This window comes from Frieseomelitta varia, unplaced genomic scaffold (genome assembly GCF_011392965.1).
Source record: "Frieseomelitta varia isolate USP_RPSP 00005682 unplaced genomic scaffold, Fvar_1.2 scaffold_67, whole genome shotgun sequence".
In the NCBI taxonomy this organism is placed as follows: Eukaryota; Metazoa; Arthropoda; class Insecta; order Hymenoptera; family Apidae; genus Frieseomelitta; species Frieseomelitta varia.
This window is the reverse complement of record NW_025110445.1, coordinates 467,022-488,621: the sequence shown is the minus strand read 5'-3', so window position 1 is coordinate 488,621 and position 21,600 is coordinate 467,022. Positions and strand designations below refer to the sequence as shown.

The following is a 21,600-nucleotide window of genomic DNA, read 5'->3' as shown; positions in this document are numbered from 1 at the left end:
TACGGTGTTATACAATTTCTTGATGTTCCGTACGAACAAATTATCCCCTGTGGCTGCATTATTTATATCACGCGTAAGCAGATACGCAGATATCGGAAGTTGTTAATGCCTTTTCGCAGCCCTAGTGTGAATAGATTTTTGTTCGCGAAATGACTTAATAATTACCGGTTTGCATACCAATGAAGAATGAAAATATCGCATATTGTAGTTTGCATATACTACTTTGCAAAAGGAATAATTTATGCTAATGTCAAACTAACTTGCACGCATTATAAACAAAATACTATATTTGGACAAATTGCGTTTTGATCAGACAAAATCTGAACTAATATTCATTCTATTCAAGTAATGACAGAGAATAACAACCGTGAAATTATGCGGGCAATAATTAAAATAATTAAAATTGCGATACTTACTAGCCACATGCATGTAACCAACGTCCACCAAAGTAGTAAACGATGGAGAATCGCCAGAAACCTCGCAGAGATATTTTCCGGTATAGTTTGGCTGTAAGTCCCTTAAAACTACGCGATGAGCATCACTTTTATTTAGCTGAAAAGTAACAGTAAAAATTTATTAATCACACCTGAAACAGGAAACTTACTAATTGTAAGTGAAGTTAAAGGAAAAACGTAATAATTAAGAAAAAAAAATTCTCTAAAATAAAGTACATTTCGTTTTGTACACTCTTGCAAATATGTTTCCATCGGAATACAACAACAAGTAACAATGATTTTCCATTCGTTCGATTAATTTCAATTAAATGTAAATCTTGAAATGTTTTGTGCATCTATCTGTTACGTAGGATAATATTTTATGTCGGCACAGCTTATTTCAGTAAAATTCGAGTATCGATAGGCGCACGATAAAGGTAAACGCATATTTTTCTGCAAACGTCACCGTAATCGAATTCGAAACGACGTAATTAAATTAAAAGTTGAAAAACATCCGCGATGCGGAGCGTCCGGTTCATGTCGCCGCGACTCGATGGCAGTTCGAGTCAATTCAGCGTCGATGATCATAGGAAGGTCTGAAACTGCGCGAACCGAGCGTGTACCATTTATTGCAAATCGATCGCACTTACTCGCTCCCTTTGACATCCTCGCACATTCGCCCGTTCGTGACAAACAAAGCCTCACAACAACGATTAATTACATGTTGCCAGTGGCAGCATATAAATCACACAATCAATTTTCGTCGAGTGGTGTGAACACTCTCATGATCTAACTTGCCAATTGGGCGTACACTCGTCGAATGTGTACGATGATTTTAAAAAGTTTTACCCTTCGTTCTTCGACGCACGGGCCCGAGATCGAGCCGTGGAATTTTTTAATTTTGTAAAAATGCAAGGAGTATCGATATTCAATTTCTTACGGCACTTTTACGTTTCGCGGTATTTTAATAGACTATTAAACATGTGGATGAGCGTTTGAAGAACGCAGATCCGGCTATTGATTTTGGTTACAATTTTTACTTGGTTTTTCATTTTGGTATTTCTTGGTTGGGTGATATTCCAATGTGGCGTATTATTGCCACGGATTTTTATATATTTATGGAGGGTGTGAAAATGCGTCGAATGCATATGATATGCAAAAATGTATGAAATATTCAAAGTATTCGCTCGTTGTAATATTTGGCACATGAAGCAGACCTACGTATTTGCCATCTAAATTTCACGCAAATTGTTTTCATCGCAAAATTTTGAAATTCTCGCAAATATTCGAAGTCGATTGTATTAAATTTAGAGTAAACTCGAAATACGTGAACGAATCTACAATATTATAATGTTTGCCGTGCAATTTTCTAGTTAATATAATTCTGTCCATGATTCTAAATAGGAGAAACCTTCAAAATCTTCAAATCTTCTTGTCCTCGTTTTAAAAACTCGATTGTTAGAAATGCAATCTTTAATGTAATTTTTTCGATTTTCCAACATTCCGATGTCACGTCTAATGCGGCTCTAGAGTACCATTTCAATTCTTGTAGACGCGTGAAAAATGCGGGGAAGCAATTTTCGCGTAAAATAACAAGGCTGAATTCGCTCGGGGGGTTAAGTATGGCCGGCTGGTTCGTAAGAATACTATATACCGTTCTGTTTTCTCGGCGTACGCACGAATCGGGTGTATAATTTTCGTACGCTCTCGGAAAATATAACATCGCCGAGGTATTGTTCATGTGTCGGACGAATTACGCGGAGAAGTAGAAAAACGGAATCACGGATGGAACGTTTCGCTTGGAAATAAGTAGGGATCGATCGGCTGTGCTCGATCGACGTGCAGTCACGCACCGGTTACCGACGATACATTGTACATACAATTTCACACCATGCCTCGCTCTGGCTTGTATCGATTCGACAATTCGCTGCCGGCCACCACGCATAAATTCATCCTGGCTGACTGATAATTTTAATAATGTTACCGTTTGCGAGGTACCGAGTGCTAGTGTCTGTCTTCACTCCTTCTGTACGTTCTATTCCTTTTGTTCTATGTCCTGTATTCTGCACTCTGCGTGTATAGTTATACTTGCGACGTACTTCTTTAGGATGCGACAAATTATATAATGACCAATAAATTTACGTGAATGCGTGCTGGTGCGTGGTGATGAAAAATGTATCCTGGTCCTGAATGATTGAACGTAATTGCGTTCCTCTTTGCTTCTATTTAAATGCAATTTGAAGTTGGATTTCGTTGAAATATCTACTTTGTGACGCATCAAAGAAATACCGAATATTTTAGATAATTTCTTTTTACTAATTTTATCTCAAATAAGATATTGCTATAGTGTTGTTATTACTACAATGACGATCATCATTCCACGTTTTATTACGCGTATTTTATGGACCAGACGATGTGTTACATTAGAATCCGATGTTTACTCGAAAGTAAAAGTTCCAGGGAACATAGAGTTGAATGCAGCACGAATTTTTTTAAGATAAAGACGGAAACATCTGGAAGAAGATGTTGTTAAACAGGTTCTAGCGTTTAGTTTGCTGCAAGATGTTCATCTCGAGATGGTACACTAACACGCTACAAATGAGTTTTAGAAAGTTCATGCAGCACTAAGAAACTTTCAAACAATATGAATTTGTGTATAAACCATAAGAGAAATATTTTAATGTTATTCCACCGAGGTTCTTTCGAGAACACGACTTTTGCCTAAAGTCAATCGTTTGCTACGCTAAAGCAATTTTTGATCAGGCTAGACCATGAAAGTCGATATTACTAACTTATTTCCTCTCTCCTGGATCAAAGGTGGCCAGAATCTTTTGGCAGAACATGTAAGACTAAGGACGCTATTCAGCGGTAGACATAGAAGGAGGTTAAAAAGAAAAATATTCATTGCAATCAAATACCCATTGACCGAGTAAAAGAATATTGCAAAGCAGAGGTTAATGTTACATCTAGCCTACTGATAAATTTTCGTTATTTTTATTATTGCTTTTAAACGTTTTTTTCCCTCGCTTTAACTACATGTTATTATATTAAACTTGCAGTATAGGCAAGTAAACAGGTTATAAAAATTAGTTGTAGAAGTTAATAAGATTGTAAAATGAGATCGTTTCATCCACAATACCTCTTTTTATACAGTATAATTTTAACGCTTCATATTATATCCTGATACATGAGATTTGTAAATTATTCACTATCGTAATGTTTGCTTATTAATTACGTTTCTATTATATAAACCTAATTATTACCATTCGTTTAAAAATTGAGCTTCCCTTGGAATTTATAAATGAAGTTTCGTGAATTACATCGATTAATTTCGTCTATCAAAGTATAATCAACATACGAGTCGCAAATAATTCTATGGGATTGAACGTGGAGTTTTGTAAAATAATTTCGCAAATAATTCATTCTGCAAATTATCACAGATCAAATTGGATTCAACATAGTAAAAAACGGGCTCGGTGTACGTGAGCTGCAAAATAAATTTTGTCGAAAGCAAAGTTTCCTGGCGAACGTATATATATATATATATATATATATATATATATATATATATATATATATATATTCGTGCAAAAAAAGAAAGGGGGAGGGGGGATCGGATTGAAATTTTTGTTGCACAGTATATCGCTTGCTAGAGCAATCGTAAGTGTGAGTTACAATTTATCGGTTCAAGGGGTTGTTCGTACCTTTCGCCGGTAAAATTTAATTGGAAAAGCATTGCGTGTGTGAGAGCGTTCCGGTGGTCGTCCGGTCGATCGGCTACGTAACTCCGTGTACGCGGAATTCGTGCCATCGCGTAAAGCCTTTAACAGATTTTTAACGCATCGAAGCGTTGATTTTGTGGCGTTCACTCGTTTCTTTTCTCTGGTACGCGTTCCGGCGCTGCACGCGAACACCGTGTACTCTTCCTTGTACCGCGCCACTCGTACATGTACATTTTGCAAATAGTTCTACGGGATCGTGGAACGTTATACTTTTTTACGGGGGAACGAAACATTGAGAGAGAGAGAGAGAGAGAGAGAGAACAGATACGTGACCACACGGATTTCGTGATTTACTTGAACGATAAAATTTTCAACCATTCTCCAGTGATTCAACCAAGAGAATTTATTCTATATGAGAGCTGAGAAATGAAAAATTTTTCTTTCGCTTTTATTTTACTCTGAAAGTTTATCGCGGATGAAAAATCGTAATATGTAAAGAAGAGGAGAATGATGTGAAAAATTAATATTTTCTATATTTCTTTCTACTGGAAGCGGTTTTAAGATTTACTATATTGCACTTTCAAAGTTGTAGTTTCTTCTCATCTACTTAAAAATTTTCAAGATATCAAATACTACTATTACGTAGAAGAAGTTAAAATATTGTTTCAATAATTATTACGCCCGTGTCTTTTATGAATCTTCCTTAATTTGTCAGTTCTTCTTTCTGTTTTACTCTCGGATTAATCAAGTTATCTTTAACTGTTTAATCGTGAAGCGACGTTAAAGTAATGATTTCATTGCGACCGTGAGTAATAGAATTTCAATGGCGCAACTTTTTCACCGGTTCAATATATTTAAGTTGCAGGATCAATAAGGGAATTCGCTTGGATTGTTCCAAGATTTCGTTAGATTAATTAAACTGTCTAAAAGAACATGGTTTACACCAGGAAGCTTCGAACAGTTCCAACTAATCAGGATTTCTTCCAGATCAGCCGGTCGTAGTAACGGTACATTTTGCTTGGTCACCAGTGTTTGTGCACGCTTTTAGCAAATTAGAATGCGACTGACGAAAATTTTAACGTTCCATCGATCGCCGATGCGACAGAATGGAATCCATGTTTCTGCATTTCCTTAGAACTATCGGTTCGAACTCGTCGATTGCATTGTTCTGCAAGATATTTGTGTAGAGCAAGAACAATTTTGCAAATTAAACAGTGCGAGCAAGAGAATGGCTTGCCTAAAATAATTGGATGTTCGTTAACACAGAACTGAAGAGATGACAATTTCACGGTATAAAAAATACCAAGCAAATATTCAGCGTGCATCTATTTAATTGCCTAAAGGACGTGATACATAAGCCCGTATATATGCAGTTTGTCAGGTACAACTATATAATAAAGTAGGACATGAATGGTACTAACAAACTTTCACGCTTAGCGAAACTTGGAGAAATATAATCCGTGAGACTCACTTCCGTTTCCTCGGTTCTCGACGATTGCACGTCAGGTGCGAATGTAAAACGTGATTCGCACAGGGTCGCCTTCCAACTTTTAATAAGTAAGAAATTCTGAGAGTGTTTCCAGCTTGAAATAACTCGGCGACAATTCTCCGCGTAGCGAAGATCCAGAGAATAGATTACCATTACGAAATCACGAAAATTGCCGTATTGAAACCGACTTTAATTAACGAAACAACCAATTACCATCGGTCGTCGTTTGGAAAATTTTTTCGAATCTCCAGCGGAAGAAGAAGCAACGAGATATTGCCAACTTATTATTATTAAAGCAGAAAAACGGAGTTGACAATTGATAAACAATTCTTGGAGTAATCGAACGAATAGAAGACGGCCTTTGCTAGTTTGCAATTTGCAAATGAAGACAGAATGTTCATAAACGCGCGTGACGTGAATACTTACAATAACCTTGTTACCCAATTCTCCGAAAGTGCTTGTCGGTGGCATCTCTTTAGGAACGAATCGAAAAAATTCAGAGCCCTTGTAGTACCATTTCATTACGTATAAAGTATCTGATTCTAGATCGTATCCGCAGCTCATATTGACGGTGGTGCCAGCTGCTACGGCCAATGGAATATCGATAGATATATCCTTAAGTCCGTGTACACCTGAAAATAAAACGAAACGAACATGATTCTTCCACACCAGCAGTACATATTAACGTAGACGCTATGAATATAATTTAATTCCGTATATTTTGATGCGAGGATTATAATTTATATCCCACGGGAACGAACTGGCTGAAAAAATGATTTGTTTTATCAATTTTCTTCTGAGGAAATCTTTGAATCACATTTTCAGTAACTTTCTAAATTTAACAACGCACTCGCGTGATCTTATTACCGCTTGCTCTCCTCTATCTAGCTATTATTTTGGGGGACGTTTTGAAATTTTTGGAAATACAATCCGAAATTTAAATATTAAATTAAACGTTATCATTTATATCATGTTCACGCGATTTAGTATTAAAATATTAATATTTGCATGTTTACGCCCGACATTTAATCCGATGTTTAAAGATAGGTTCCAAAGAAAATTATGTTAAAAAGATAGGTTCCAAAGAAAAATCTATCCGATAGAAATTGTAAATTTTGCTTCAAGGTTTACTAAAGTTAAGCGACAAGCATTTATCCTATAATAACTTAAACAGACAAGTACTTACGGAACTTTCTACGTAAGCTTAGCAACGTCAGCGTCAACGTTAGTCGCCCCTGGGATTACGTTCCCAAGAAAAGAATTGCGTGAAAAGGCAGGGAAAAGTTTCGGCATTGACGTCGACTTTTAAATATCACCCTGGGGAACTGTGCGGTTTTATTCGTTTTCTACGTGGTAATGGTATGTGCATTCAACTTTTGTCGCCTAATGTCCCTTAGATACATCTAAAGCTCTATTGCTATAGTTAAATTCTAATCGCAGATAAGGCTCACTCCCCGCAAAGTTTCGAACTTCGCTTACGTAACTCTATGGATTGAAACTTACGTTTATCTGAAGTGATAGTTTTCGTAGGAGGCGCAAATCATATTTTAATCGCGGAATCTTGATATTTATGACCGAAAAGGAAGCGAAAGAAAAATTATTAATCTTTGCGATTACCTTCGTCTTTTGAAAGAAAACTTGTTTTCAACTTCTTGATGTTTGACAGAATTTTTCCATATTTCAGATTGAGAATCTAGAGCATCAATTATTTTAACATTTGAAATCACATACTGACGACAAACTGCAAATGTTGGATAGATGGAATTTAGATATTACGAAATTTATTCAACCTTTTCAATCCTAGATTGACCACACACACACACATTTATCTATAACTTTTCTGCCTGTTATACGATTTATTTAACCTCCTTTCTGAATGTTCAACCACAGACTGGTATCATAAAAAAATTTAATATATAAATAAAAAAATTTAATATATCTCCTGTTCTACTGAAAATCTTTTCTCGTATCTTTTTCAGAAAAAAAAAAAACAAGAAAAATTCAAAATTCGATAATTCAAATAATTTCCAGTCTCTAACACGGATAACACCTCTGACCAATGATTTTCTCACGTCTCGCTTCCTCGAATCGCTTCAATCGAAATTTCTCGCTCAATCGAAATTTCTACGTGCGCGTTACCACATTAACAAGATCTCTGCGGTAGATCTTGTATTTGTGATTAGACCTATAACGGAATGAATATGCGATGTCGCTTAGCCTGTGGCGGTGTTCATCTATTGGCGATAAGAGGATGTGGCGTTTCTTATTCACAGTTATCGTCAACGGGTTGAGAAGCTTGTCCGTTCCGTTTTGGCTCGCAGAGGAGAGGGGAAAAAATCTGTCTAAGCTCGTGGATTTACGAGATTAGCACGTGATGTACGTGAATGGTATGACAGAATAACGTTTCAGCTTCGTCATCAATTAACCGCGTTTATGAAATCGCGAAACTTTTCAATTATTCATAATATGCTAATTGATCTAATAAATAATCATGCTGGCACTAACAAGAAGCGTAATATATTACATTATACATTACACATATTACATTACGTTTCTTGTATTTTCGCGTTTCTTTTCAAATTTTACTTCGTTTAGAGTCAAACACTCGCAACAAGTGTTTTCATTACTTTTCAAGCGGATCTTCAGAACAGCGGAATATTATTTTTACAAATAAAGAAAGAATCGAGCAACACTAAAATTACACGTGGCAATTAATTCAAAATCACTCCGTTGGTGACAATTTAGGATTAAATTACTCGTACTTGGTTTTTGAGTTCACAACGTGAAGCAAAATTGCACGACGAAAATTCGAATGATTTGATACAAATTATCATACGAAATGCATAACAAATGCATTCTGATAATGCAAGAAATGCAAAATATAAAGTAATTAAATACTTCTTAAATTTTCTTAAGTATTCTAAATATTCTTGTGTATGTACAAGCGGTATGTTTAAAAAAATCAATGCGTGCATACATTTATCCATCTGATCATTCGGAGAACCTAACTAGATGAGAAATCTAAGAGACCGTTCTACTTTAGTTTGGCAAGAATTGTGACGTGGAGTGTGTTATCGTTTCAAGGTTCTCTGAAATCGTACATACGCGGGCGTTGAACGTGTAAAATCAGTTGTTTGAGTGAAAACTCAGCGGGAGGCGGCGTACACTCGCTCGGTAGATCGTTTCAGGGAGATTTAAATACCTGCTTGCTCGCTAATCACCTCGCTAATCCTTAATTACTGCCCGGGCCCGATTGTTATTCGCGTCACGGGGCTCGTGGAACACGCACCTTCCGTTTTTGGAAGATGAAACCTTCCCATAAATAACAGTACGCCCGAGACAATGGCGTTGCATAAACTCGCTACCTATATATCAACCCTCTTGCCCTTAAATTATCGCTGGAATAATAGGGCTGGCGTAGCTAGATCCCAAAATCGTTTTCCTTCACGGCCACTTTGCCGCGTTCTTCGTCAAATTGCGCAGCCAAACGTTAAACACAGACCATTCGGATTAGGTATGCTACATTCTGTTATTTGGTTCTCGGATCTCCCTCTCGTGAAGTTACAGCTTTTATAATTAGAGCACATTTCGTGGACGATCGATTTTATACGCGATTACAATCCGGCCTCTCGCGGCCAGGAAACGAAAATGCATCTAATTCTTCATATCGGTGTGATTTGTAACTTGTCCCGTAGAACTGGTCATTTCTAATTTATTATTCGTTCGCATTAAACTAACTCTGGGCTGCAAGAGAGAAGGACGTAATAAATCTCACTTCTTTTGCAGGGAAATAGCTTTAACTCTCAACCGGTATCATTGGAATGAATTTAGGTACAATTATTTCATTTCGGAATTTTTGTTTTGTCTAATCTAAGAAATTAAATACAAAACGGATAAATTACTACAATTATATATATATATATATATATCGGTATTATCTATTCCCAAATTTTAATACTAAGATCGTTTTTATATTCAACTCTGATGGCTTTCGCCATCTTCGAAACGTCGCAAGTACCGTTGAACGTATTAAGAAATATTGTTTGAATTCCACAAATCTGTCCTATCGATTAGCTTTCCAGGGATTTTTTTCTACGGCGAAATTTAATTTGCTTCGCGCCACGTAATTAGCTGCGATTTTTGCGACAATATTTTTCATCTTTATTAACTGCAAACTTATTGCGATAAACTGCCGGAGGATTTTTTAGCACGTGCATGACGGCGGCCGTTAAATATTAATCAGTCTTTAACTATTTCTATATTTTAAGGACGCCCCTACAGCGTTCAACCCCTCTAGAAAAGTCCTCCGAGTATTATGCATATCCTTGGCAAGATTCCCTACGGCTGCAAAGACGGAAAAGCCAAAGGCGTAAAGAGCTTGTACTTTGAAATGAGATCCCTTTCTTTCTTCAGAACTCAACTAAATGAAACCAGCCCGCTCTCCCGTCCCTGATACACCGCCAGTTGTGGAGGCTTTTATTGTTTTGTAAAAAAGATCGGAGAAAACGACCAAGTGGAGAGAAAGTCTTTGAAAATATTTGTTATAAAGAAAATATCGTAGCGAGCGGTCTATACCGTAATCCGCCGTGGTATCAAAAGAACGCCGGAGTTACAGATAACAATATTTTTATCGTTTCTATTCGTTTTTCTTCTTTTTTTTTTTTAAGTATCTTGATTCTGCATCCTTTCTGTTATAAAGGTTCTAATTAACTGAAAGTTTTCAACACGTATTCTTTTTCATATATTTGTCTTCGTAGATTCAAGACAGAACGAATGACATTTCTGTTTGTAAAATACAGTTACATTGACAACTTTTGTCTTAAAATCTTAGTCTTATAATCGAAGTCCTGCGTAAAAATTTATTTAAATGCACTTGTAAATGTTTATAATTTGACCTTCTTCTCGTTCCCGTTTCAACGACCAAACTTGCGCTAGTATTGCTAATTTCTTTGAATTTATAAAAACACAAGGTACGAAAATATTCAATGTGAGCGAGAAGGAAGCGCAGCAGAGTCCGAGATGCTGTAAAAAAAGCAAAAAAAAAAAAAAAAACAGTAAATAAATAAATAAATCAGTTCCAGAATATTGAATCGCGTTCGGTAATGTACAAGGAGCAGATTTAACCGTCAATAACGTGGAAACCTCGCCGATATTAATCCATAGAAAACTAGGCATTAATTCTGACGATTGGTATCGGCTCGGCGGGGAAAGTAGCTGGGAGGCGGTACGAGGTCGATCTTTTAATCCAACAGATGGAAGTGTTACGATCGAGTTGGTATCGCTGTGTATACGAAACGGTGGCCCGGCCGTATTTAATTTCCAATGGAAATCGAGAATCCACCGGTCGAAGCTTCGGGCTGCGCTCGGTTAATATTGTAAGATTCAGAAGCGCTCGTTGAATCTTTAAAGTTTCGGGGGCCGTGGGCTGCCGGGATCGGCGACCGGTAATCGGGAAGCAGAAAAAGGATCCCGCCGACTCCAAAGCGATACGAGCCCTCGAAATGGTCTTGAACTTTTATACGATGCTCGTAAAAAGTTTCATAATAAAATGTACACCGGAACAGGGGCCATCCCCGATAAGTACATACTATCTGACGTCGTCTAGCCGCATATGAGCATTTTCGAAATCGCCTCCTGATTTCTCCGGATCATTTTAACGCTTAATCTTTATTTTTTAATGGACGACTTCTTCCGTGTTCACTTAACGTGAATTCGGGTATTTAATTTATCAAACCTTTAACCTTCCATCTCGATTGATATTTTTTTCTTTTTTTTTTTTTTTGTGTGTGTGTTGGAGTAAAATTAGTTGCGAAAATTCGAAACTGGAAACGAGATTCGAAATTATTTCGAGGAAAGAGGAAAAAATTTGTAATGCAAGGGAAAAACGGGGATAAGATGTTCAAATTATCCGGTGAATGCATGCAATTGCAACGCAAGCTTGTTATTTAATAAATACGTTCGATAAAAATTTAATGCGAAGGAGAAAATTGAATTGTTGAATTTCGAAATTTGAAGAATTAAAATAATTTGATTTTTTTTTTTTTTTAATAATGTACAGTCATTAGTACAGTTGATTGCTGTTCATACGTGCTTGTACGTCCATGTACGTTTTACGATGTATTTGGGGAAATAAAATGGGGAAGGTATAAGGGAGCTTTCAGCCTATACGATTTTTCCTCGTTAATGGGATATTTGACTCCTTTGGTTGCTTTCATGGCAGGCGAGCAAAAATGTTTTAAAAACCAATTTAATACTAATTTCAACCAAATTTAGTATACGTCCATTAAATATGAATTCCAAACGGTGCGGAGCACGCGCGAAATACTTTCGTGAGGTTTTACGTGTTATTAACATTCCTGGCTTCCAAAATTGTTAACAATTTCATCGATTTTCTGCATAGAACTTGTGCTTTGTAATAAGCGTATTCGAGTAACTCTTATGTGAAATGTTATCCTAAAATCATTTAGTTCGAGCTAATTTTTTCGATATCAAGATATCGGGTCGAAGAAATCCGTAATTTATGATTTATAAATGTTTTACTTAATTTGATAACTAAAAAAGCTTGCTAATTAATTTGTTTACCTTTAACTAAAAAATTGAAATTTAATTTCGAAATATAATTGCAGTGTATAAATGTTTTAATATTCTTTTAGCTCAAACTCGCGTGTCTATTAAAACCTTTCGTGTTCAACAATTAGTGAAATGTTTCAAGTGCTTTTTTACTACACATGAATCTCTCGAGAGAATGGACGACGTTTTGTCTGTGAAACAATGTTTCATAATGAGTATTTTGAGGTGTTTCGGTGGAGAATGCATACACTAATTGTAGAGATTTATATTCTCGTTGTGGATGCGTGCTTCTAAGGTAGTAATTTAATTTATATCATGCTATTGTTCCCCTATCTCCGAGAAGGAAGTTTACTGTTTCAAAGTTACAAGCCACTTTAATTGTTTGCAACGATATTTTTCACCAAATGACGCGCGAATTCGTTGTCACGATAATTTTCCACGATAATTTCTGACAAGTGCAACTAAATTTAAAAATAAAGAAAATGCAAAAATTCCGGAAATCCAAATAGTTCAACGGAGAATAAGCGAACTACATGGAAAAATAAGTATGTACGTTCTGCATAGTTCGAGTTACTGCATTGTGACAAAGTTTCGTTTCAAGAAAGTCGGTGAAGTAAGTAACTCCTTTGATAACTCTTCTTTTCCCTCCTTTCATCCCTTTCTTCCCATTCTTTTCTGATATGAATCCATCCTATTGAAACTGTTCCTATTGAAAACAAACGTAAGAAACCGGAATACAAATATGAAGAATATTCCATTTGTCGTTTGGGTTTCGCGTTTTTCTCATTTTAGAACATTTCACAGTTCTTTAAGATACGTTAAATAACTTTGAGTAGCTTGAGAATAGCTTGAAAGTGTTGTGAAATTTCAGTTCGATCTATCAAATCAAATTCCTGCTTCAAAGAGAATTTTCTATTAACCAGCATCACGACGATTTTGAAATACAAATTAACTACAAGACGTAAATTAAGTAAAATTGTATAAAATAAATAAATAAATAAATAAATATACTTTCTTAAAATAAATTACAAATTATTTTCGCCCGGTATGCGTAGAATTCCAGCTCGATTTATTAAATCAATTCCTGCTTCAAAAACAATTTCCTATCAAACCAATCCGTGTTTGAAACAAGCGTGTCTACAGAGACGAAATATGCCACAATAGAGTTGCCGATTCCTCGTTGTCTTCCCTTCGTATCAACTTCCCGCGTACCCATCATTCTCCAGCTAGATTCAGCTGAAATCCTATTCTGCGCGAGCTTAACTTCCGAAGTATGTTGCTCCCGTGTTTGTATACGGTTGTGATTTACTCGCTTCCACGGCTATGTACTTTCCTATGACTGGCGCTGCCGCCAGTGAAAATGCGAAGGAGAGTGGAAACGCCAAGAAGAAAGCAGAGGGTGAAATTTGTCCGTTTTCATTCGACGGTGTGCGGTATAAATTCGTCGATGTATCAGTGGTGTGTGGCCTCTTGGATTGCTTTCGGAGCTTCCGGTAACGCGTTTGCCTTGCGGCGTCGTAATCCTTGGGGAAGTTCGTGTTGGTCACACAGTGCTGATACACTATTCCAGTTTCGAACGAGGCGAATTTCTGAAAATCCTGATTTCCAACGATTTGCGGTTCAATTCAACCGCAGGGGTTATCTTTATTTTCACCGTCGACTGTTTGTCCGCGTTCCCAGTCGAACGAAAATCCGACGGGCAGCTGCATAAATCACATTGTTGATTAAAAAAGTTTAACGCGAAATTTTCACGTTGTATTTGTATTTCATTTCACTCCTCTTCGTTTCGATCGGCAATTGATTAAATTCTCGCGCGTTTAAATCTACGATACGAAGTCTTTTTCTGACTCTATAAAACTGAGATGAATTGTTGAATAAGTTCGATTCTATATTTCCCCCCCCCCCCAATATCGATTTATTCGAAGCATTGTAAATATTTCCATTCCTGCGTTTTATTTTCACGCAAATCCTTGTTCAATGGTAAAACTTTACCACGGTATATCTCGAACAAATATCCGATCGTGGCAAATGTAAATTACCTCTCGTAGAATTATTATAATTTTCCTACGTCCAAACAAAATAATATTCAGAGTTTCGGCGACTCTCTCTGGTTTTCACGAATGAAATTTCACTAAATTGAAGTATGTTGCATCATAACTGCCACTCTTTGTTCGATATCATTTATGGTCATTTTAACTTCCTGTTACATTAAAATGAGACGAATCCTTTCTTTCTTTCAACTTTCTCAGTTTTGTGAGATTGTTGATGTGGCTCCATCGTGTGACTGAATCATTAACACGGTACGAATAGGGTGTTTAACAATGACGATTGGCACGTATACCAAATTCCGAGAGAGGAGGAATACGGATAGTTCGAAGCTGTGGAAGTCTGGTTCAACAACCACGAAGGTGGGAAGACTAGAAAACATGAGAATATGAGTTCATTGTTGACTACGAAAGCTATAGACGTGTAAGAGGATTACACCTTATCCCCTCTGCCCTATCGGTATAATATACAGCTATTGTTGCTGCGCTCGCTTCCTCGGAAACATCGCGCACGTATCTCTCAACGAGGACGCGCGCGTTTCTTTTTATTACGTTTCTTTCACCTTCTCTCGAAACAAATAAAAGTGTTACGCCGAACCATCCGCGGCATCCTACGATTGTTCACCGAATGACGTTACATATTACTTGCATCGTGATAAACGTGCGAGAGAGGACGATGTAAAATTTCAAGAAACCCAAGAATCGCGTTAATTAGAATTTGTATTGCGTTGCATGCGGTGTTTTCTGATAAGGACGGAGATTGTGAGAATCCCGTGGACTCCCATGCAAACGTTACGTATTTACGTATGCGTAATGCAGATAAGGTGAAATAATTGTAAAACGTTCGAAATATTCATTAGACGGAGTTACACTTATTTCATAGAGCTATAGTTACTGGTTATGTTAAATAGCGATTTATTTCTCGTTATTCGGTGGAAGATGTTTGCACGGAAAGAGTTAATGCCATTCCAAAAGAAGATTGCTTGCTTTTGCTAATTGCGGGTATACATATTCAATCGCGAAGTTCCGTACCCGAAGTACCACATGCTCGCTTAAACGTGGAATTTAAAATTTCCATTTCAACTTTGTTAGATACAATCGTGTTTTTCTCTTTCTTCTTACCGTTGAAAGGTTGGCTAAGTTTTTTAGTACGAGTATACCTTGGTAATTCTGAAGCACGCTCTGGTAACAATGACCGCATAAGAATTAACACTTATCTTTCTTCATCAAGAGACGTTCTTCCTCTTTTCTTTCAAAATGAAACTAACTCATCCTTTTTCCTAAATATTTTTGCTTTTTACATTCTTTGATTCGTAATACAATCCAATTCCATTTATTTCACAAATACGAACAAAAAAGCAAAAAAAAAAAAAAAAAAAAAAAAAAAAGAGAAAAGAGAGAGAGAGAGAGAAAACTCGTATCATCCGGCTGACATAACGACGGAACAAGCTGAAACAGTAGACATTATCCGAAAACAGCTCGTTTTACGATATATTGGATCGTTTGCTCGTCGTAAAGCTGATTATTGATAGCGGATGCGGAAATAGAAGCTCCCGTTGGTATCACCTGTCGTTCGTATGTTACATCGAAACGAATGCTGCTTCCTTCCGTCAAGATGGCACATGTAAACTCTCGTTCTGCTGTCATTCCGCGCGACACAATAACGCGCGTCTGTCACGAGATAAGCCGACGGAATCTGATGTTTCCTCCTGGAAGCCATACGGACGCGGCACAGAACGAAACATAGGCGTTGCAGGTAGCCATCGACAACGTGCTCGCTCGCTGCACCAGCTACTTAACGCTTCTCCCCTCAGTTCATTCCGTTACGCGAAATTATTTTAACCTATCATTCTCGGAAGCGTGTAACGTTTATGATACACGACGATGATTTCGGTCTTTCGAAGATCGAATCGCGTTGCTTCTGGATGTAAATAATTTGCATCGTGTCTTGGTTAGGAAAGAAAGAAGCGTAGCTCACGATGAATGAAACGTGTAACGATTCGCAACGTGATTGCAACAATTTAAAATATGATATATTGAATTGAGAATTGTGTTTTGTGTATTGTTTAAGGAGGCTTTATGTGTTGATGGTCCGTAGTAGGATTATAATGACTGAAAATATATTCAATTGAGAGATATTTCAATATAATAAATTTAAAAAAAGATTTATTTCAATGTAATAAATAACTGAGAGTATATAATTTCAATAATGTTATGTAATAATTCACGATAAATGTTGTATGTTAACGAGTCAAAATGTGATTGTAACAATAAAAAAAACGCATTTAATTAAAAACTAAATGGTGACTATGTGTAGAGTACTAAAGTTCGTAGATTGATCAGTAGAATGTACCGTTCCGAGCCAGACACTAGGAAATATAGTCAGTAAACTAATAAACGAATACTTACATAATTTAAATGACTTTCTGGCATTAAGCTGACATTACTGTTACACCGAATTATTGAAATTAACGATCAGTTATCATTACGTGTTTCTATCCGTTGATTATTTTATAAAATTCTAACGCGTAATTGATTCATGAGATTACCTAATTGCCTATAACCATTTTTCTCGTCACTCTTCAATTACAAGAATCTTTCAGTTTAATTACAAAATTTTTGTCGATATCCACCGATTTCTAAATTCGTATTATCAAATTCTTCGAACTTTTACCAAGAGATGAAACAAAGTTAAAACGTACGAAGTACGCGCGTGTAAAATGCGCAGTGTTGTACGTTCGTTTTTTCTTTTCCCCCTTTTGTTTCTTCGAGCCGACATCTAGGAAAGAAAGAGAGAAAGAGAGAGAGAGAGAGAGAGAGAGAGAAAGAAAGAAATTACGAGAACCGTACGTGTCGGCGCGACGCGATGTATGTACGCTTCTTTCGATCATCGCCGAGAGACATAATGATTTTGTTCAGCGTTCCATCGGGAGTTGTCCGTGTTTTTCTACGGTGCTTGATATCCCGCCAGCCGATACACACGACGCGGTTCCGCATTCGAAGAACGCGCTCTTCCTGTTGTTACGTCTCTTTGCACCTTTTATTTATCGTTTCATGCTCAGTTCAACCGCTTACGGTTCTGCCCGAGACTTTCCGGGACTGTTGTAACGAGTCGGCCAGACATCATCGCCCCCGCATTCTTTCGCATTCCGGTACCCACGCTTGGCTCCCGCCTCTTGGCTCACGTCTGCATCGAAAGTGCAGTTCACCGTAAAACGCGACCTCGCACGATTTTAGGCCTTCTTTGTCTCTCCGCGTTCGTTTTCGCGCGAGTTCGTATTTTTTTAAAAATATGTCAGGTTACAGACAAATCCTTCTGCTAGAGATTTTATTTTTGAAAGATTACAATTTAAGAAGTAGGAGGTTAATTGTGGTGAAAAATTTATTGGTGTATTAAATGTACTGTTGTACATTTAATTTCAGCATTTCGTACATTATGCTGTATCCTGTGCAATTTTGCAGTTTCAATATTCCCTGTAAACGCATAAAGTCTAGCCACCAGCAAATTTCCGCGAACAAACTCTGGTTTATTTCATTTTCATTTTGTTCACTCTCGTTTACTCGGTAAGAATGGCGATAATAATTACGCTTTTTCTCTCCGTCGGTCACTCCCGCGTGAAATTGTTACAAAAATTAACTCGTGTCGTGTGTATCAAGCTTTGATTTGATTAAATTTCAACGTTGTACGCGAGTTTGACGCGCGTTGATAAACGCGAGCGCGAATGTATAAATGAAATTAACGCTGGGAATTAAAGTCAGTAGAGCCAGGAAAGAAAAATGTCTCGTGCGTAGGGAAATAGATTGCGGAGGTGAAGTACAGCAGCGCGGTACAAGCTACGAGATGCAATGCAAACACGATACGACGCGAATCTGCAAAAGCAATTTGAATTTGCTCCGAGAGAGAATTTAAATTGCTTTCGAACAGTCTGAATTACAAGGTAGCTTCAAATTGTCTTCCAGCAATTCACATCCGGCTCGCTACGATAGAATTCATTTCTAGTACACACAATATTAAAGTGAGAAATTTAACGACGTCGCCTCGTTACGGACAACTCGCGCGAAACTGTCGCGAGGCGTGTGACGCGTTTCGGAGGCTGTTCCGTCTCTCTTGAAAATAAGGTACAAACACGCCAATTCACAGATCGGATGGAAAACAACCATATTTTTCCTATTTTTCGCTGGCGCGACAGTCGGTGGAAAATTACTGGTTACATTTTTTTGGGGCGTTTCGCACAATTTCAGGAAAATAATTCAATTAAAAGCGGAAACAATTCGGGAGGTGGAGCATTTTTATTCCGCGATTCCACGAATCAATGCGAGTAATTAAAATTATTAGATTACCAATCTCTTTTTTTTTTATCGCGTTCTTTCTGTTACATTTTAATTCAATCGAAATTTGATCTTGTCAATTGAAATTTGCGCTTTGATCAAAAAACCAGTTTCGTATTCGATGATGTTTCACGATAAAAAAAAAAAGAAACAAAAGAGGAATTTTATTTTTCAATACAATACATTACGCAGCGTTCGTCCTTAAATTTGATCTATGTAACAATTTGTATTAATTTGCGCAGATCGGGAAATATTTGTGGCGTGGGGAAAGTTTCGACGTCAAGTGAACTTTTTGTTTTCCCGACGCGTATTGTTTGAATGTCGATTAAATTTCTTTCGGTTAAGTGGTTTCGTTTGGTTTCGTTTCGAATTTCAATGTTCAATTAGTACGAATGATAATGCAATCTGAGAGAAAGAGCGAAAAAGAGGAAGTCAGTCCTTTAATTTTGTTGTGACAAGATAAATGAACTCTAAACACTTATGTAATTGATGATCTGATAGAAGATGGATTTCTTTATTTAAATACTGCATGAACTATCTCAAAGCTTCGCGCGTTTTCCTGTAATTAATTTAAAGTATAATACCCGAAGATGGAATGAAAATTATGATGAACGTTATCAGCCTCGTCTGATAACAGTGAGAGGCGTGAGGAATGGCAGGAACTAGTGATTAGATTTATCACACATAGTAATTGAAAGATATAGGTACACAAAGTGACGAAGACGGCAAATTTATTAGAAAGTCGGGAGACGTTAGGCTAGGTTTAACGTGCGTGTGACTAATGACTCTCGTTTTATTTCGTAATAAATAAAACTCGTAAGATCGGTGAATGATAAATGCGACTGGCTCTACAAACAGATCTTCGGAACAACTCACGAACGTATTATATTGTTGTATATTGTTGTCACTAAGAAATTTATGTCGGGATTAAAATATCCGATCGCGCGATTATTATTAACTGACCACAAATATCTTTACATTCACGGAACATTTAAACGAATAATTTACTTCAATTTTTCAATTTCCGAATAATTTGTTTTCTTCGTGTATAGGGCAGCATTCGCATATTTTAACAGTCTGAGTCGAAATAATTTCAAACGCTGTATGTCGTCGATAAATCGCCAACAAATCAATCGAGGCGACGGGAAATCTTCGACGTACGAAATAAATTGAAAGTCGGTTATCGACGTCGAAACCGACGTAAGTTCAATTAAAACGCGTGATATTTGATTTTTCCCGCGGAGCACTGTGTTGCAACGTAGAAAAAGAGAGAAAAAAAAAGGAAAGAAAGGAGGACGTGATGTAAAATCGAATGATAAAATTCCGACAGACATTGGGTGGTTCGGTCGTCAATTTCTGTGCTGCGTGTATTTTTGCAAGATCATCGAATCGAGTTCTCGACGAGAACCGATCGGAAATTAAATTACGACGTTGATTCGTTCGGACGTTATTGAAGAAAGTTGTAATTCTTAAAAGATTATCACGCTATTAAGATATATCCAGCGCGATCAGAATACAAATAGCAGATTTAATTAAATTCCGTGCCAGCGGGTTTTGATTTTCCGTTATCGTGCTCGCGGATGTATTTAAACTCCGCACCAATTTCCAGCTTGGTTGCCGATACAAAAGAAAAACAAAAAAGGCAAAAATGAGGATACCACGATCGTTATAATATTTCGCCAACGCTTGTTCTTCGTCATTATTTCGTTGTTTGCGGAAAGAATACGAGTTAAAGCGTATATGTGCTTTTAAAAGTATTTGTGAAAGCTGATGTATGCTTTATTTGCGGAACAAATATCAGGTACGTACGAATATAAACTGTCTGAAGTTGGCTTGTCAAAGGTTCAACATGTTTCCACGTGTCTAACGTGTCTCTCGTTTGCGAAATAATTTTAACTATGCTTCTCTACGTATTCCTTTGAACTTTCAGATCCCTTTCTATCTCCTTACGCTTCAAATTTTATCATTCTGTCTTTCTGTCCTTTGCACTTCAACTTTTTTAACTCTTGCGATTTGCACCTTGAACCTCACTGTTAGACGTTTTATCTTTGATTCCTTGGGTCTTCAACATCTTAACTTTCTGCTTCGCTGGTTTTTAAACATCGTAAGGAAACCGTTCGTCGCTTAAAATTAAATGAAATTTCTCTATAATGATTTCTGTAACTGTATATTATAATGTTACATCGAATTCCAGTGACTTTTTTATTAATAACTAAATATTTGAATTGTTATAATTTCAACGTGCTCTACTTTCAAAGTGCGTCGTTCATTTTATTCTAAAATACTTTTACGTCACGCAGCGAGTGGGTAAATGAAGATTTTTCTCGAAAATTTTATAAATTGTCATGTATGTAAAAATGTTTAAAAAAATTTTTTCGAAACTGCACTTACAATTGTAAAAGTCTATTTCTTGCAACGATCCCGGAAAATCCGATGTACGGTTTTCTCTCGCCATTTTATTGATCTTTGAATATCAAGCGAAAATCTTACGATTTCTTGTAAGTCTGATATTCAAAGTTCAATAAATTTGATTGTTGTAAAGAGAACACTCTAATCTTCAAAATTCATTGTGAATTCAGTCACGAGGAACATTTTTCAATGATTTTACATACTGTAACGATTTGTAGCATTTTAGAAAGCAAAAATGTCTTCAAAATAAAATCTTGGAGTGAAAATGAATGATGTGCTTTAATAGTAGAGCTGTTCAAGTTTTAAAATTGAAATTAACTGCGGTTTAGTGTTGCACGAAATACATAACAGTTTTAATATTATTGGGGGGTCATCGTGAACATCGTTTTACGAAAATTGACAGAAAAAAGAGAAGTTTAGAGAAAAGAACTGTCGACGCACAATGCGAAGAGTTACTTAAAGCGGCATAGAACGAAAGGTAAACTGCGTTTTCGTTTTTTGAAGAGGGAAATTAATTGAAAAGCGCGGTATTCGATTTCATGGCGCGCCACATGTCCAAATCTGCGAGTGATTGTGTGGTGAAAGGTGGGATCAAAAAAAAA

At 36.8% G+C, this 21,600-nt stretch overlaps 1 protein-coding gene across 3 annotated transcripts in view; it reads right to left on the bottom strand.

Moving 5' to 3' along the window:
* LOC122535102 overlaps nucleotides 1-21,600 on the bottom strand; it is a 64,362-nt gene that overhangs the window by 5,244 nt on the left and 37,518 nt on the right. For all 3 annotated transcript variants that reach the window (XM_043666328.1, XM_043666326.1, XM_043666327.1), the window contains 2 exons: nucleotides 6,072-6,277; nucleotides 417-552 (listed from right to left, as the gene is read on the bottom strand). In XM_043666328.1, the coding sequence (XP_043522263.1) occupies nucleotides 417-552; nucleotides 6,072-6,277 (342 nt within the window). The remainder of the gene's footprint in view (nucleotides 1-416; nucleotides 553-6,071; nucleotides 6,278-21,600) is intronic.